Source organism: Populus trichocarpa, chromosome 11, assembly GCF_000002775.5.
Source record: "Populus trichocarpa isolate Nisqually-1 chromosome 11, P.trichocarpa_v4.1, whole genome shotgun sequence".
Lineage (NCBI taxonomy): Eukaryota > Viridiplantae > Streptophyta > Magnoliopsida > Malpighiales > Salicaceae > Populus > Populus trichocarpa.
The window spans coordinates 7,936,686-7,955,825 of NC_037295.2; the positions used below are offsets into that span (position 1 = coordinate 7,936,686).

General features: G+C 31.0%; 2 protein-coding genes across 2 annotated transcripts; both read left to right on the top strand.

The window, feature by feature from the left end:
• Window positions 1-7,089: 7,089 nt before the first annotated feature.
• Window positions 7,090-12,296, top strand: LOC7483605 (MACPF domain-containing protein CAD1). Its single transcript, XM_002317282.4, has 6 exons — window positions 7,090-7,473; window positions 8,968-9,206; window positions 9,442-9,637; window positions 9,810-9,993; window positions 10,592-10,746; window positions 11,400-12,296. Exons 1-6 carry the CDS (start codon window positions 7,156-7,158, stop codon window positions 12,036-12,038), a joined length of 1,731 nt encoding a protein of 576 aa, XP_002317318.3. The 5' UTR covers window positions 7,090-7,155; the 3' UTR covers window positions 12,039-12,296.
• A 3,387-nt stretch (window positions 12,297-15,683) lies between these two features.
• LOC7471850 (cyclic phosphodiesterase) lies at window positions 15,684-18,338 on the top strand. Its single transcript, XM_002317281.4, has 3 exons — window positions 15,684-16,317; window positions 16,499-16,553; window positions 17,878-18,338. The coding sequence occupies exons 1-3, from the start codon at window positions 16,006-16,008 to the stop codon at window positions 18,081-18,083; spliced, it is 573 nt and encodes a 190-aa protein (XP_002317317.4). The 5' UTR covers window positions 15,684-16,005; the 3' UTR covers window positions 18,084-18,338.
• The last annotated feature ends 802 nt before the right edge of the window (window positions 18,339-19,140 follow it).

Consider the following 19,140-nt stretch of genomic DNA (forward strand, 5'->3'; position numbering starts at 1 on the left):
GTAAAGTTCAATTTAGTCTTTTGATTTGTGATTTCTCTCAATTACACCCCTGATTGACTTCAAACTTTTAATTTTGTGCAATTTTACCCCTAATAAACTTCAATTTCAGTCCCGGATTTCAACGCCCTTTTAATTTTGGTCCTTGGTCTTGGATTTCTTTAATTGAGCCCCTAATTAACCATTAAACTTTCAAATCTCTTCAATTTCACCCTTAATTTCAGTCAATTGGGTTCCCACAATTTAGTGTCTTTTGCAAAATGATCATAAGCTGTGAATTTCTTCAATTTAACCCTTAATTGACATCTAAACTTTAATTATCTTGCGATTTTACCCTTGATTTGAACCAATTGACTTTGTAAAAATTAAATTTGGTCTTCTAAAATTTTGATTTTCTCAATTAAGCTCAAATTGGGCTCCCAAACTTAATTTTTCACCAATTAAGTTCCTCATAAAATTAATTTGACCCATTTAAAGTATAATTAAGTCCTCGCACCTAATTAAATTCTTCAATTGGACCCAAATTAATTCTTAAACATAATTAAACTTTAATTTGGCCAATGATTTAATTAAATTTGCCTATTAAAAATCTAATTATGTTCTTAGACTTAATTTTATGCAGATTCATTCAATAATGATTTAATTTGACCTTGAATCTACATTGTCTCTTCAGTTTTTTTGGTATAATAGATACAATCATGCTCCCGATTCCATCCAAAATTACAGCTTGATTTTTTCTACATTTAAAATCCTCCCGGCTTGATTTTGCTAAAATATCAGTCTTCTTGCAATCATTATTTTATTTTGGAAAGAAAAAATGTAGAAATTTTACACTACCACAATCTTTAGATTTACCGACGGAATTTTCCGTCGGTATTTGTATTATCATTTCGTTGGTAATTAATTTACCAACAAAATCACCGACGAAACTGCTTCATCGGTAAATCTTTCATCAGTAATTTTTTGTTCATCGCTAAGTCCGTTGGTAATAAAAAAATATTATTATCGATGGATTTACTGACGGAAAAGGCGTGCAAAAAAACATTATCTGCTTCATTCCGTCGGTATTTCCCTCGAAAAAATACCGTATGTAATTTCGTCGGTAATTATTTAAAAATATTTTAAAAAATCATTTTAAAAACTATAAAATAATTAAATTAATATAAATCAACACTCTATAATACTCAAAACGCTTGGGGAAAAAAGAGAGAAGAAAATCATATGAAAAACAAATCCTACAACAATATTCATACAATCTGTGTGTGATTTTGTCTGAAAAGAACAGTAATTAACAGTGCAATTAGGAAATGAACAGTTCCAGAGCTCCCTAAAAAATACCGACGGAATTTTCCGTTGGTGATTCCCTTTGTAATTGACATGATGAACAGTGTTCATAGTTTACTAACAAAGTTATTGATGGATTATTCCGTCGGTAATTCCGTTGGTAAAAATGGCACGTCATCATTTTTTTTACTTTGTTTTAATTATTTTTTTTCCACTATAATTCTCTCAGTAAATACCAAGAGAATATTTCCACCGGTAAAATCCATTGGGAATTTACCAACGAAAATATTCCCTTGGTATTTCCGTTTGTATTTATCGATTTTCTGGTAGTGTTAGGGAATAACCCAAAAAAGGATTATGATAGTTATAAAGGTGTATGATGTGTTATTTCACCACTGTACAAATAAAATAAAAAGATAAAGTATGGTAATATTTACATATGAAATGTGCATGTTCCTGTATTATTTTGTATGTCAACCAGAGAAAGCGATAAAAAGAGAGAGATGAGAAAGAGAAACAGCATTTAGGCTAGCACTCTCCCTCCCTCCCTCCCTCTCTAACAGTTAACCAGTAATTATGATGAAAGCATACCTTTTTCATTGCATCATCTTAACAAAAACACAAAGCTACGAAGAACTGGGAAAACTATCCTCACAATTTCACTATCAAGGATAAATATTTAGGTCACCTAACATATATCAAAGGATTTTCTTGCATTTTGCTACCATTTTTTCCAATTCAAAGCCTAAACCGTGACGGTACTGCTGAGAGGCGACTCTCAAATCCTTAGTTATCATTTTATATGAGAAAATTGACACTGTTTTCGGCCAATTATAGTGGCTTTAAATCTAATGCTAACCACGTACAGTGGAAAATCTAAGACTCCAAGATGACCCAATATCCTAAAACCAAAAATGATGATGCTCTTAGAGCCCAAATCAAATGAAAAATCGATCCCATGACTTGGCTAAAATGTGGTCTCGGGCCTTGGTGGTTGGGTTCCGAATTGAGTCAAACATCTAAGATAAAAAATAGCAGAGAACAGATGAAAAAATAAAATAAGTTTTTTTTTTATACTTTAATCTACGCCTTTGACTCTACACCTCCTCTCTTACCTCTGTTTAATCGTGTAGTCAATATAAGCAATCAACTCAATATACCTACACTGTCAATATGGAATAAAACGTGAGGTTCCAAGCCTTCTAATGCTGAAGTTTCTTCAAGCTACACTTCATGTGTTAAGATTTTCAGCTAGTTGCACTTGGTTCTACCTTAATTATAACAATCAATAAATGGGAGTTATTCTTGTTTTTAGCACGGTAAATTTTTTTTGATAAATAACATAGCCTAAAAAATATTTACAAAAATAACATTTTTTAAAGAATTATAAAGAACAATTGCTAGCTACTCTCTCAAATTTTAAAATAACCTCACATAATTTATAATAAAAGGAGAGATAACAGGAGATAAAAGAAAATAAAAAAACATTTAGAAGTATATTGAATCTTTGTTAACAATACCATCTATATTGTTGGAAAAATTTCAATAAAAAAAAAATTAATAATAACAAGAAAAGTCACTAACAGTGAGTTATATGAGCCATCTAAAGGTGGCGGGGTTTATTTGTCTTTGGACAGCTTATGTAGTCCACTTCAATCATTGTTTATGATTTTTTTAAAATATTATTAGATTTATTTCATCAAGATTTTTTTATGTATCATTGAATTTGTTTGGTTGAGATTTTTTTAAGGTAAGGAATTTTAATTTACTTCTAGTTTTTTTTTTGTATTTTCTCTTTTCTCCTTTTAATTTATGAAGAGAAAGGGAAGAGAAAATAAAAAAAAATACAAAAACCTCATAGATACATCAAAGTTTGCTAAACTATTAAATATTTTTTTGAGCTATGTTATATTATTTTTTTTCTATGCTAGAGTACAAAAAATACTCGAAGAAATAGTCACTACAAAAATGAGTAGCACTCAATTAAGCAACGATCACAAGGATTTCCAATATTGCACGATCGTTTCCTTTCTTTTAGGTATCCTATCTCAATCTTAGATCTTGAATAATAACTACAGATACAATATTCCTACCCTTTTGATTTCTTTTCCATTTATAAATATATATGTGCTCGATTAAGGTAGAACAATTCCATGCAGTTATTAATCACACCAGTATATTATGTTGTATTATTGTGTCAACTAATAAGACCTAATATTGTTTTGGAGCATTAATTCCTGCCTTTTTTTTTTATTTTGCTATTAGACACATAGATTTACCCATGAAAATCATACAAATGTTGAAAGATAATTTTGTCATTCCTATAATTGTGTTTGGTGGTCGTGGTATCCTGATGAAGAAAAAAATAAACATAAAAAGAAAAGCCATTTTGATCTTCATGAATAGTTGCTATATATTGAAAATGTGCATTAATTCGACACTGCCTGTCATTGCATTTTAAAAGTGTTATTGAAAAAATTTGAATTTTTTTTGCTTTAAATTAATATGTTTTTGATGTTTTCAGATCATTTTGATATATTAATATCAAAAATAATTTATAAAAAATAAAAAAATATTATTTTAATATGTTTAATTTGAAATGAAAAATATTTTAAAAAACAATCGTAATCACATTCTTAAATATGCTTGAAGACAGCAAACATGAGACATACCTTGTGAAGGCTATTAATTGAGAAGAAAGTGAAGATCACAAGGGTTCTAAATATTACTATGATACGCAATTTAGATAACTCTTTTTTACATTTTAAAAATATTTAAAAAAAGTTATTTATTTATTTATTTATTTTAAATTAATATTTTTAGTATTTTCAGATTATTTTGATGTGCTGATATTAAAATTAATTTTTGAAAAATAAAAAATTATTATTTTAATATATTTTAAAATAAAAAACATTTTAAAAAATAAATTATCAAAGCTCCAACCAGCTAATTTAGGTAAGTTCTCAGTTGATTCAAGTGGTGCAAATTTTTAATATTTTGAATAATTGCGTGTGAAAGTTCTTAAAGCAGGGGACACGTGTTTTATTGTGGCTCCATATGAGGCAGATCCTCAAATTAATTTTTCGGAGTTTAACTAAACTAGCCTTTGGGTGTCATCGAGGGGGTTATATATATGATATTTTTGTCTCTTTTACTAATTCATTTGTATTGAAATCCTTTAAAACGATTAGACATCATAAATTAGTATGTATATTTTCGTTTATAAAATTCAAATACTTCTCCAATAAAAAATATTAGCTATTATGTTACAATATTGTAAATTATTTTTTATTTAAAAATTTATTTATTTATTTAGATAAAATTTATATATAACATAAATGATGTGAACCAAGATTTTGTCATGTCTCCATTAACTTTTAGCTTTGTAATATTAATATTATTGTTTCTACAAATCTTAATTCAAGGTGTTCTTTTATTATTTTTCAGGAAAATTAACAAATGTCCAGTTTAATAATGTACTGAATTTTGATATAATTTTTTATTTTTTATTTTACGTAGATGTGGATTAAATTAAATTAAGAATATAGAGATGAATAGAAATTTTAGAAATATTGTTTTGAACTAAATTGTTTTAATAGTCAAAACAATTATATAAAAAAAGTAAAAATATGATAATCTTTAATCTATTTTTTTTTGTTTTAATTGTTCATATTTAGTAATTTCTATTATTGAAAACTCTTGAAAAGCTTCAAGAGAAGAGAAGTAAAAATCTATAAAACATTGGATCTTAGATAATAATATTGATATTTTAATATTTATAAAATTGAAATGCTTTCTCGTACTACAATTACTATTGAATTACAATATTTGTAAATTATTTGTGTTCAAAGAAGTTCATTTTTCAAACAAAATATATATATAAGGTAAATGCATTGGTACATGATGTGAATTTTAACATAAATAAATTAGCATTATAATTTCTACAAATATTCCTCTTATTTCAAATAGTTCTTTTTTAATATATGTGAGGCAAATATTAATAATAAGTTTTGTATAAAAAAATTTATGTTATCTTTTGATCTAAGTTTTCTTTTAATAGGTAGAGTTTATTAAAAAGATATGAATACTTTAATCTAAAGGAATCAAAGACAACATAAAATAACACCCAAAAGTCTCGTTCAAAAAAGATTTAATTTAGTGATTTGTTTAATTTTGATGTAATTTATTATTTCTATATTTAAATTATATGTATGGGGAATAGAAATATATATATATATATATATATATATATATATATATATAGGCATGTGAAATTTTGTGAATCTTTTTGTTTACAAAAGTCTTCTTTTAATATTAATAACAATTGTAAAAAAGAGTCAAAGATAAGATGAGACCATAATCAAGAATCTGATTTAATATTTTGATAAAATATAATATGATTTTATTATTTTTTAGCTTTCAATTATTGGCTTTTGCTAGTGTATTTTTAAGCAATTTTAGAGTTATGATAGTTAAAATAAAATATCAATTAAAAAAAATTAAGTTTTTATTGTAGTGAAATTACTAACCTATCCTTTTAAAAAAAATTATAACATGGGGAAAAGAGCATTTTTGGTTTTTTAGTTTTATTGAACAGGGTAATTACTGAGCTACCCTTGTTTTTTTGTTTTTCTTGACCTTGGATTCAATGGTGTTTTTTCCATTTCACTTTGGCTTTTTTTTATAACAATTGGGTTATATATATATATATATATATATATATATATATATATATATATATATATATATATATATATATAAATTGTTAGCGCAATGCCCTAGCAAATAAGAGGAGCTCATGCTCTTCAAGAAGCGCGTATAGGCTCCTCTGACTATCTAACATCATTTTTCACGGCGGCATTTAAAGCGGCACACCGAGAGCTTTCTAGTGGTGGCGGCACACATGGTGATAGAGGAGTGACGATGTGGCTCTGATAGACTTTTTTTCTCCTCCTTCTTTTCTCTCTCCTCTCTTTGGCAAATTACATAAGCTTCCTTTCATTTGTTTTTTTTATACAATGGGATCCTCTTTCTTTTGATGTCTTTCTATTTTTTTAATTTTTTATAGCTTTTTTTTTCAATTTTATCCATTTCATTTAGTTTTTATTTCAAATTTGGTTTTCATTCTTTTAATTTCTATCTATGTTTTTTTAATTTTTTTAGATTATTTTTTTTCTTTTCAATTTTATCCATCACCAAGATAATTATTTTATTCAATAAGTAACGAATAAGGTATGAATATTATCAAAAACATACTTGAAAGGCCTGAACTTAAACCAAGATGTATATTTATATTATACAAATATATTTGTTGAACATTTAGATTTTTAATACAATAAGATATATACATATCTTGATATTCACATAAAAAAACACACACACATATATTATTTTATAGTTTAATAATTTGATACACCCTACACTCTCCAAATTTATATATTATTTAATTTATTTTTTATTTAATAATAAATAGTTGTCAGCTAATAAATATCCACATAAATAAATAATTTCATGTCTCATATTTAATACACCCTACAGGCCTACACTCTCCGAATTTCAGGGCTTGAGAAAGAGAAAGTAGAATCCATGCATCAAGTCAATGTAGTTAGTTGTCTAGAAGAGAATTTTGTAGATGAGATGAACACTTGAAGTTAAAGTAAAGACAAGACGAGGATCCAAGAGGAGACTGACGGCTCAATTCTCACAAGCGAACACAAAAATAACGCGTTTTTAGCACCATTATTACAGTCAAACTTAAAAAAAAAAAAAAAAAACCAAACCACCAAACAAAAGTCACCAACTTCCATGTCCAAAGTTCCAAACTACCCCACCGCTCTACAAAAAACAAGAAAGAAAAAAAAAGGCAAAAAATAAATGAACCAACCAAGCAAGCACGCCAGAACAAATATTTCTCGTTTGATGGAAAAAAAGATGAGCTTGAGTTCTGATGCCTTGACTACCACTCTCTGCAACTCGATTCAAGCTTTGGGTCGTGGCTTTGATGTTACATCTGATATAAGGCTTTTATATTGTAAAGGAGCTACTGGGTCCAGGTTGGTTCATATTGATGAAGAACATGCTAGGGATCTTGATATCTCTCACGGGCTTGTGCTGCCTAGTCTTTCTTTTGACATCGACTGCTCTCAAGAGAAAAGAAGCTTTGAGAGAATTCCTGTTTGCTCCTTCCATGAGGTGAATTTTTTTTTTCCTTTTCTTTCCATTCATTATCTGGGCATGCTTGGATTTCTTTATTTTATTTTCTAGTGTTAGGTTCAGTCTCTTGTGATTCAGGCAGTCCTAAAATTTATGCTCTTTGAATGTCACCGTGTGCTTGTTAGGACTTTCATGGCTAAGTAGTTAATTTGATTTGTCTTCAAGTCTAATGTCAAAAGATCACAGAAATATGTTGTTCTGATTTTCCTGGCCGGCAATTTGTATGGGGCTAACTAATCTGGAAAAGGTTGTGGTTAGAATGAGCTTTTTCCTTCGACCCCATCACTGCATTGATTAATTTCGGATGGGGTTACTGAATATGCACAATCAGGTAGAAAGTTTGAGAAAAGTTCTCAAGTTTAGTTTTATCATAGCAGCGGTTGTTAAGTTAGATTAGTAATTTTGTGATGCCTAAAGAATTACATAATTTTATTTGTCTGAGGGAGACAATCAACTAAAGCTTTTAGATCATTTCTCTGTAATGCTTATTTCTTCAACTCCTGGTTGTGTGCATGCAGCTGATTATATTTTTCACATTGATGTGACGCGAAACCAAAAATAGGGATTGTTGATGTAACTGCTAAGTGCTTGGAGATTGTGGCATAACTTTTATGTCTAGTATCCTGGCCATTTGCCCAAGGGGCATTCATGATTTTTCTTAGAGCTGAGTTTATGGAGTCCTTTAAGTTTCTATAATTTCTGCAAGGTCTTCTTTTTAGGATTGTTGTGATTTTGAGAAGAAATCTTAAACATTCCCAACTCATGTATGCATATTTGATAGCAACTGTTTTGAAGGTTTTGGTTGGGGGTGTGTGTGTGTAAGGCCTAAGCTAACTGGGATAGGTGTCCAAACGTCTCATTCCATAGTTCATCCTCTGCATACATGGTCAGTGAATTGGATTTCCTGTCAGAAGAGAATATAATTAGATGGTCTCAAGCACTTTATGGGCTCATTTGCACTATAATAGACTTTAAGAGCCCAAAGATGATGAACTCTTTGATTTAGGATATAGAAGGTAAATGACTGCATATGGATATGTTGGTGAAGAACAATAGATTGAAATGCTTATATTTCCTCTCTCATTACCATCACCAGCAATGCTTTCCAGTCTGAGTCCATATTTTATCTGGGTTTCCCAATCTTTCTAGCTTTTTATCATCTGCCGGTGTTCATGGTGAATCAATTCTGTTGAAAGATGGTGATATTTTGCAGTGCAGTGAATTCTCTATTCATTAGTTGTTCTCCAATTCTGTGCTTTATATTTAATCTCTTTTTTTTTCCATTGATGTTAGACCTAATGATTTCTCTCTTAAGTTGACTATAAAGAAAATTTCATGGTTTATGGACTGGATCAAATAGCATGTCCCTTTTTTTTTCTTCCCCTTTTTAATGGCAGCGGAGTTTCTATCTGTACTTGAGTTACTAATGATGTAAAATATGGTGTAAAAGAAGCTTATTGCTTGAATTTTCAGATGGCAGGACTATTCAATGAAAAGTCAGGTATATCAGAACGAATTCCTCTCGGAAGCTTTAATGGCATGTTCAACTTCACTGGCTCATGGCAAGTTGACGCAGCTGGAACAAAATCCCTTGCAATGGTTGGGCATTTCATTCCCTTGTATAAGGTTCAGATAGCCAAAGTAAACCTAGTTTTGCGTGAGGAAGTCAAGCGTGCTGTTCCTTACTCATGGGATCCTGCATCCCTGGCGAGGTATTTTGTTTTGGCTCGAATTGCTTATAGAAACGAACTCCTTGAGAAAACTTTATAATAAAATACATGAGTTTTGTGGTTTTGAAACCAGTCATCTTTTATTTCCAATAATGCTATTAAAGAACATCATCATAACTACAAAAAAAATTCATCCAGTGGAATCCCTTTATCACATCAAAGAGTTCAGCAACATCAGCTTTTTTATTGGTATTTGTGGTTTTTTCTACTTTTCCAGCTTCATTGAAAGCTATGGTACCCATATTGTCACCTCTGCAACAATTGGTGGACGAGATGTTGTTTATATCAGGCAGCACCAGGCATCTCCTTTGTCAGCATCTGATATCGAGAACTACGTGAAAGACATAGCAGATCAGAGGTTTCAAGACTCAAAAAATACATCAATTGCTGCCCCCTTGAAATATAAGGACAAGGTTAGTGTTCTTGCACCATCAATTGATGGCTCTTATTGTTTCACCCAGTCTTTTCTTGACCAAACCCCTATCGTATTACATTGTAAATTCTTGTCTCTGACACACTGTTTTGTTTCTCATTTTTCTACTCTGGAGTTACAGAAATACTTACAAGTTAAATTCCTTGCTGTAGGACGTAACAGTGATTTTTAGAAGGAGAGGAGGTGACGATCTTGAACAGAGTCATGCCAAGTGGGCAGAGACAGTGCAGTTGGCACCAGATGTGATTAACATGACGTTTACACCTATTGTGTCTCTGCTTGAAGGAGTGCCTGGAATAAAGCATTTGGCCCGGGCAATTGAGTTATACTTGGAATGTAAGTTCTAATCCCATATTTGCATTCCCTTGTTTGGTTTGAAATTCGAATTTCATTTTAATGTATAATATATTTGATTTGGTCAAGAATTCTTAAATGAAACCATTGCTGTGCTAATTATTCTTTTCTTCTTTGCTAAAGCAGTATACAATTCTTGAGTAAGAAGTTTTTCTATAGCCTGTATGATAAGCTGTTTATTTTTCTTCCAACAAGTGAGTCATGTGCATGAAAATTCATTCACTAAAAGCTAACAATCTTTCTCTTATAGCTCAGTCTTCTGACCAACAAAGTCTTGAGAGATGACTCCAGTATGATCTGATTGAAATTGGGTTGTTTAATCCTACATATTCCTTGCAAAATTAATCTGAACCATTATCTGCCAAAAAGTTACTGTTCTGAAAATTCTAGATTCCTAGGTGTGATCACATCAACAGTAGTATGATGGATCCCATAATACTGCTGAAGTATAAACGTGCTTATGTGGTTGTAGCTCTAGGATGGGTAACCTTCTAGGAAGTCCTTGTGTTGCACACCACATGATGAAAAAATCTAGAAATTCCTGGTTGAAATATTATTTTGTGTGTTTTCCCTTTATCAGACAAGCCACCCATAGAGGATTTGCAGTATTTCTTGGATTTTCAAATTGCTAAAGGATGGGCGCCAGAGCAGAATAATCTTCTAAGAAAGGAGCCTGTTTGTCAATCTCTTCAGTTCAGTTTGATGGGTCCCAAGCTGTATATAAGCCCAGACCAGGTATGTTTTCAAAGTGTATCTTCTTCATGTGGTAATGGAAAGTAATGTTGAAATGATAGCATGTCATTTATTGAATTTCGAGGATAGTAGCTTCACAAATAGTTTGTCATATGTTTTTCTTTGCTGTCAGTTTTGTCATCTCAAGCACCATTCATTCAAAACCACCGTTTCGAAAATACAAAATTTTTTAATCCTGTGATGATTATTTGTATCTTTAAAAAGGAACCAATTGTAAATTTTCATCCATAGGATAGCCAAACTATAAAAATTACAATCGTCCCTAAATCATTTCTGGTGATGGATGTTGGATAGAGGTTTTGAGAACTTAAAGTGCATACAGTACTTTTCATGAAAAGCCATGAAAAGAAAGCTTTAGCAATGAGAGTATTACTATTTACACTAGCACCTGACAAGAAAGTACTTTGGTGGGCTTGTGTCCATCCGAAGTATTAGTCCTGGATAAAATGAAAGAAGTGAAACTAGTGGATAATTTCAAAATGGTCTCTCCAAACCACGCAGAGTTCCGAGTGTTTTTCTTCTTCCAGTGGAAAATTTCTCCTTCTAGCATATGCAGACCATCTTTGCCAGACCCTGCCAGCATGAGCAGAGACGATTTACATTTCTACTAAAGTCAAACCTTTATGATTCTGCAGGTAACAGTTGGCCGTAAGCCAGTTACAGGTCTCAGACTTAGCCTAGAGGGCAGCAAGCAAAACAGACTTTCCATCCATTTGGAGCATCTAGTGTTCCTTCCGAAAGTCCTTCAACCCCACTGGGATGCACATGTGGCCATAGGTGCTCCCAAGTGGCAAGGTCCTGAGGAGCAAGACAGCCGTTGGTTTGAGCCTATCAAGTGGAAGAACTTTTCCCATGTAAGCACCGCACCGATAGAGTATGCTGACACTTCCATCGGAGACCTATCTGGTGTTCACATTGTGACCGGGGCTCAGCTTGGTGTTTGGGATTTTGGTGCGAAAAATGTGTTACACCTAAAACTCCTATTCTCAAAAGTTCCAGGCTGTACATTAAGGAGGTCTGTATGGGACCATAGCCCCTCCAACCCTTCTTCGCAGAGAAGCAATGGTGCATCCTCTTCTGTTTCACATGAGAAACCCTCCAGTGATAAGAAAGAAGATAGCCATGCTGGCAAATTGGCAAAAATCGTCGACATGAGCGAAATGTCAAAGGGACCGCAAGATGTTCCAGGTCATTGGTTGGTAACAGGAGCTAAGCTTGGGGTTGATAAAGGAAAGATTGTTTTGCGAGTCAAGTACTCGTTATTGAATTACTGATTGATCTTTCCAGTGTTTTATGATTGCCCTTTACACATGTAAGCATAGTCAAATATTCTTTGCACAGGCAGCCCAGTTCATTTGTTCTTCTGTACATTGTGCTCGTTTTCTTTGTTGTTTTTAGCTTCCTTAGTTGATAGTAGCATGATTAAATGGGAGAGGGGTTCTTTTCTTCTAAATTTTGTTCCCATATTTGTTTTGCAAAAGACAAGAACGTTTAGTCCTATATAATAGACTTGTTTTTAGTTGATATACAAATTGTTCATCCATTTCAAGTTCGTCAGTACAGCTTTTGAGCTTTTCTTGATTTGCTTCCTTGTGTTTTTCGAAATATTTTAGAAGGAATATTGTAGTTGATATTCATTATAAATAAAAAAATTATTTTACAACAAACTCAAAACTAATAACTAATGTTAATGATCGAGAAAAAAATATTGTTGGTGGTCCAAAACATTATTTCAAACCAGAGTCCAAGTTGAGATGACCTTGGAAAAAATTTGATACTCTACGAGTATATTTTTAACTATTTAACTTATTATTATATAAATCAAAATAAAATATATATATATTTTTTTTAATTTGAGATAGAATGGCTTTGGTTTTTTATTTAAAAAATTGTCAACTATGAGGTTTTTTAAATCAATTTTTTATCCACTCATAATTTATTTTCATCATGTTAATATTTGGTGTTAAATAGTTTTTATTAAAAAATAATTTTCAATACAGTTTTAAAAAATAAATGGACTAGCCTTTTAATTTAACTTTAAATATACTCATTAACTATGTTTTTAAAATAAATTTCCAACAATTTTTCCTTGCTAACATTTAGCAATCACTAGATTGGTGTTCTCTACGAGCCAATATTTTTTTTAACCTGAAAAAGAAAAATCTTAAGAAACTATTATGTTTTTAAAGAAGTAAAAGAAATTTAATAACCGAGTGAAATCTTGATTAATTTAATAATATAACAAAAAAAAAGTAATAACAACAACAAATAAAAAAAATATTATGATAGGCAAAGTTAAGCTAACATGTGAAACTTGTAACACCCCTATCAATCAGAGAATATTAAAACAAGAAATTTTACCGCAGTTCTACACATTTCCATTGAATGTGAGCCTTTATTATGGCTACACGCACACACTTACTTACACACATAGTTATGTTCTTAAATTTATTAACAATTTGACTGAAATTTTGACAAAATTTTCTCTATACCTATACTTACTAAGTTATCAACTACTTCTTCCATATCACATATCATTATCACAAATATAATCTAATTGTTTTAGACTATATTTCATATCATTACAATTAAGAATAGACCACACTTATTCTTTTAACCGTCATTTTATCATACATCATTCAATAATTACATCATCTTCATCCCACAATAATTTAATTATAAATAAAAGTTAAAAGAGTAATAAATTCATGAACTTATATTTTGAATTATAAAAAAAGTACAATCTAACCACATGTTTTAAACTTTTCTTCATATATATATATTCTTATTTATTCTCTGTTTAATCCATTTGATAACTTATACGTACTTTTTATTTCTCTTAAATAAATCTAAATTAATATTCAATTCAAAACATGATTATACTATTGATGCTTTTCATGAAAAAAATTTTATATAAAGATGTGCACCAACTTGCATGATAATATCCTACATATAAATTTCATACACAACTCCAAACATAAATAGAAAATATCACTAAAAAGGAAGAGAAAATAAAACAGAGCTTTGAGTTAGGTTTACCAAATTATTTATATGTACAATAAAAGTTTCAAATCTAAAATTTGACTACAACCTAATTATTAGATTCAGCAATACAAGAAGGTCCTGCAACAAAGAATTTATTAAGTATAAGTTTGTATTTTAATATAATTAGTTTTTTAAACATGCATGAATAGTAACTAGACGATATGTCATCTAGTTTGTTTTTAATTGTCAAAATGACGCCGTTTTGACTTTAGGGTTTTAATTTAGGTATTTTGTCATAGTTCAATTTAATCTTTCAGTTTTTAATTGCTTTATAATTGTGTCTCTCATTAGCTTAAAACTTTTAATTTTATGTGATTTTACCCCTACCGAACTTCAACATCAACCCTAAATTTTAGCATTTTTTTTCATTTTGATATTTAGTCTTTGATTTATGCAAATTGACCATCAATTGACCATTAAACTTTCAATTTCACCTTTGATTCCAATCAATTAAGTCCTTAGAGTTTGGTGCCTTTTTTAAAAAAGATCATTGGCTATGAATTTCTTTAATTTAACTCCTAATTGACCCTAAACTTTGATTCTCTTGTAATTTTACCGCTGATTTCAACCAATTAACTTTGTAAAAATTAAATTTGATCATCTAAAATTTCAATCTTTTCAATTAAGCTCAAATTGGGCTCTCAAACTTAATGTTTCACCAATTAAGTCCCTAATAAAATTAATTTGACCCATTTAAAGTATAATTAAGTTATTGCGTTTAATTAAATCATTTAATTTGACCCATATTAATTCTTAAACATAATTAATCTTTTAATTTGACCGATGATTAAATCAAATTGGCCTATTAAAAATCTAATTATGTCCCTAGACTTGATTTTTATGCAAATTCATCTAATAATCATTTAATTTGACCTTAAATATATATTGTCCAAAATTCTATTCAAAATTGCAACTTGATTTTTTTATATTTTTAAAATTCTCATCAGTTTATTTTTGCCAAATCGCCAGTTTTCTTGCTATTATTATTTTATTTTTGAATGTTTATTTAAAAGAAAAAAGGGTAAATTTTGGGAGGAATAATCCCAAAATGAGTTATGACAATGAGTACATATGAAGGACTAGAAGGTTTTTTCTTTATTCTAAAAATTCTCTATAATTTACCCTTCATAATTTTGTAAGTAAACTTACCCTTACCTTTTATAATAGTGAAAAAAATTAATAGATATTCATTATAATTTTGAAAACCTTTTATTGATGAAAAAAAAATACAAACATGATGTATTTCGAAGAAAAGTCATGTGACTTGCCCATGATGTATTTTGATTTTGAAAATGCCCTCTGCTTTAAATAGGGCAAGGAACAACAATTTTACTCTTGTGCATAATTTTCAATTTACATGGATGACAGAATTCCTCTTAAATTGATTTTGTCGCTCTATATACACGAAGGCATGAAAAATGCTTCTTTTCAATTTATAATAATTTTTATTTTTTTAAATAGTTTTGATATGTTAATATCAAAAATAATTTTTAAAAAAATAAAAATTAAATTATTTTCATATATTTTAAAAAATCAAACACTTTAAAAAAGAATAATTAGTATAATGTTAAACATTACCTTAAAAAAAACAAATATTTTATTAACAACTAAATTATTATGAGAATATTCCATATATTGATAAGAAAAAAAAATAATTATTTGTAATTGTGGTCACAATTGTTTTTTTTAAGATATTTTTTATAAATAAATATATTAAAATAATATATTTTTTATTTTTTAAAATTTATTTTTAATATTAATAAAAAATTTAAAATTTTATTTTTTAAAAAAATACTGTTTTTTTTTATTTTAAAATATAAAGAAAAAGAAGATGAAGAAGGAGGAGGAAGCATGATGTTAGACAAGAGACCTTGCGTCGAGTAGTGCGCACAAGAAGTATCCTACACTCCAGCATATTCTAATAGTAATATACCCATGCAAGTGCCATTTTATTTTATTCCCAAATTATTAAAGACGACAACTCACCCCTCCGCCATTGATGCTCAGAAAACACTTATTGTATTTTTCTTTTCCTTTTAATTCTAGCAAGCTACCCTCAACAAGCCAAACAATTGGACTTAAAAACTACATCTCCCTTAATTATAACTATTTGATTTGTGCTGTCGTCTCTCGTCTTCATTTGATTCTTAGCCACTCCTTAGGTTTTTCATTTTTTTTCTCTTCTCATCAGTCATCATGGAAATCCCCCAAGGAACATCAACGCCTGCTGACAAAAAGCACGTTTATTCGGTGTGGGCATTTCCACCAGAAGATGTGGGGGCCAGGCTGAAGAGGTTGATGGCCGGACTCGCATCAGAGTTTGGTGGGCCCCAGTTCGAGCCACACATTACGGTTGTGGGGGCCATTGGTTTAACGGAGCAAGATGCGTTGGAGAAGTTTCATTCTGCTTGTGATGGGCTGCAGGCATATACTGCTACTGTTGATCGTGTGGCTACGGGGACTTTCTTTTATCAGTGTGTTTATTTGCTACTTCATCCATTGCCTGAGGTGATTTTTTTTTGTTGTTCCTCCATTTTTAATTTAGAAATGAAAAACTGGAGTCCATAAATATTTCTTTCTACATGGTTTTCGTTAGATTGGTTTTATGATTGAACTGAACATGCAGCTACTAGTTTGCTTGGATGCCCACTTGTTCAAAAAATGGAGTTTTTTTGTTTTTGTTTTTTAGGTGGTGGAAGCTAGTGCACATTGTAGTGGACATTTTGGGTACAAGAGTTCTACTCGTAAGTTCAATGCCATCTTCCATTCATCTTTTTCGTTTATGAATAGTAAGAGGTGGGTCTTTCTTCTTCTTTTTTATGGGTTCGATTTTGTTGATTTTGGAGCATATATGAGTTGGATTTGGGTAAGTTACGTGTGGTTAATTATGGCATACTATTGCCTGGGAAATTGAGATTCATTGTATTAATTTGGCTGTAAGAAAATGTTAACTGGCAAGTGTAGGAGGGTGTGGCTTCTGAGCTAATTGGTAGGTTGGCTATTTGGTGGTAAGAAATGGTAAGTAATTGAGTGCTTTTATTTGCGAAGATTTTTAAGTAAGTGTAGAATTCTTAGAGTACTGCATTCAGTAAAATGAGCGTCTGGTGCTGAAAACCTGGAGAATCTGCATTATGTGAAATTTTGTCATAAGATTTGTGAGCATTTGACCAGTGTTATAAAACCATAAAGAAGACAGGTGAGTCTTGTGATAGTGAAATTATTTGGGATCAGTTGAGTCTTGAGAGAAGGAAGGAAAAAGGCACTGGTTTTTATTGCATCAGACAACATATTCACTGTTGCTTCTGAGTTCTTGATTCTGTTTTCGATTAACAGCGAAGTTATGTGGTTTGTGGCTTTTTGGGAATGCAGTGGGTGTACTTCTCTTCCCATTGAACCGCCATTCAGTATCTAATGACAAGAAATTGTTGACAAAAAAGCAAATTACAGAAGAAATATTGGGTGCCTTTATTTAGTATCTGAAATAGAAAACTAAATTAACCTCTAATTGTTCATAAATAAACTCATCTTAGTTTTCTGATGATTGAATTACAATTTTCTTGTCATTACACTAAAAGTTCTTCCAGTGGCATTACCAAACATTTTTTCTCGGTCAAAACCAAGAAAAGGTTTAAATATTTCCTCCATCCTGACAAAAACCAGCAATGTTTTTAGACAGATTCTCTGTAGTGTAAAGCGCATGAATTCTCCTACTTAGATATGTTGCATCTTTCACTTTTTATTAATGGATCACGAACATGAAGAGGGCTCTTTAAAATCGGGTGTGTTGCATGTATATGGGTTTTATGTCACTAAACCTGCTCACCAAGGCTGTTTGGCTTAATATTTAGATTTGGTAGCGTTGCTTCTTTGCTTAGAAGATGGGTGCAGATGAGGGGTGGTCACTGCCTCCATTTGATACACAGTTTTTTCCCATTTCACGTGTTATAGTTAATAATCTGTAACAAATTGGAGGCTGCCTTGTTTAAATTTGTCAGCAACATTAGCATATTGTCTCTCCATTGTGATCATGCATGTTTTGCTAATCTACACCTTGTATAACATATGCAGCTTACATGCCCCATCTCAGTCTCCTTTATGGTGATCTGACGGATGATGAGAAGAAAGAGGCTCAAGAAAAAGCTAATATTCTTGATGAGAGCATCAGCGGTCTAAGCTTTCCAATAACTCGCCTTGCATTGTGGAAAACAGATACTCAGGACTTGACTCTGAAATCATGGGAGAAGATTGCCGAATGCAGCCTCAGCCCAAAATAACTCTTCTCTCCCTTCTTCTTATTAGACACTAAAACCTTACATAGCAAGCACTTTTGGCAGCCAATGAAACCTTACTTGGGCTAGCACTTCTAGCATATAATGCTACTATCACTATCTGTGATGTACTGTTTAACCTCAATCACACTAGAATGCTACATGAACATAAGACGAAAATGAATGTGAACATTGTTGACCAAATGCTTTTATATTCCATTTTGGAGACTTGTGAATGCAGCAAGGCCTGTTCTGTGCTAATCTCTGAAATTTCCATTTATTCATAAGTTCTACCATGCATTTGGATGAAATATAATGCATTTGTCTAAGTAAGCAACTGGCTAACAACAAATTATTTGATGGGAAACTTTTGCTTTGTTTATTGTTAATCATTTTACTTGGATTATTTCAGGAGTTGTCTGACTTCCTTGAAGATTGAGACGAAAATATATCTGAACTTTGTTATCCGAATGTGAATACAAAAGTTATTGCGTGTTATGATCCTCTGGAATGGGATGCTGATCTAAATGAATGAAATAATCATAAAAAAAAGGCCTCTGACTTCTGAAAGAAAACCCACAGGAAAAAGATAATGCCATTTGCAAGGCCAGGTCGTATGTTGACTTGTTGACTGTGAACAAGGTAGGGGGGATAGCCAGCATTTCTATGCAAAGATGAGCATGATATTTGACATATCCAATATTTCAGCTGCTTGCTTAGTAAGATCTTAGTAATATATATATATATATATATATATATATATAATGAGCACCATGGTATTTTTACAAGTCAAACAGCCCCTGGCCAATTAAAAAAGAACAAAAGGAAAAAGAGCCCTCGATCCTCTACTTATTTTTATACTGCTATTCTTCATTTGTTTTCGGTGCTTCAACAAAACAATGTTTAGCCCCTAGCGGCGTAGATTGAACAACAAAAAGCTTACTTTGTCACCAACCCTAAAAAAAAAACAAAAAACAAACTTACTTGCTCAACAATTTTGAATCGGTACATGTGCTGCAGACATACCTTATCTTATCTTATGAATTTGGTACCCTGCAGAACA

Coding starts and splice junctions, on each gene's coding strand:
- LOC7483605 (XM_002317282.4), top strand. CDS start 7,156: ATGAACCAACCAAGCAAGCACGCCAGAACAAATATTTCTCGTTTGATG. Junction 9,994..10,591: donor AATTGAGTTATACTTGGAAT/GTAAGTTCTAAT, acceptor TCCCTTTATCAG/ACAAGCCACCCATAGAGGAT. Junction 10,747..11,399: donor TGTATATAAGCCCAGACCAG/GTATGTTTTCAA, acceptor ATGATTCTGCAG/GTAACAGTTGGCCGTAAGCC.
- LOC7471850 (XM_002317281.4), top strand. CDS start 16,006: ATGGAAATCCCCCAAGGAACATCAACGCCTGCTGACAAAAAGCACGTT. Junction 16,318..16,498: donor TACTTCATCCATTGCCTGAG/GTGATTTTTTTT, acceptor TTTGTTTTTTAG/GTGGTGGAAGCTAGTGCACA. Junction 16,554..17,877: donor TGGGTACAAGAGTTCTACTC/GTAAGTTCAATG, acceptor TAACATATGCAG/CTTACATGCCCCATCTCAGT.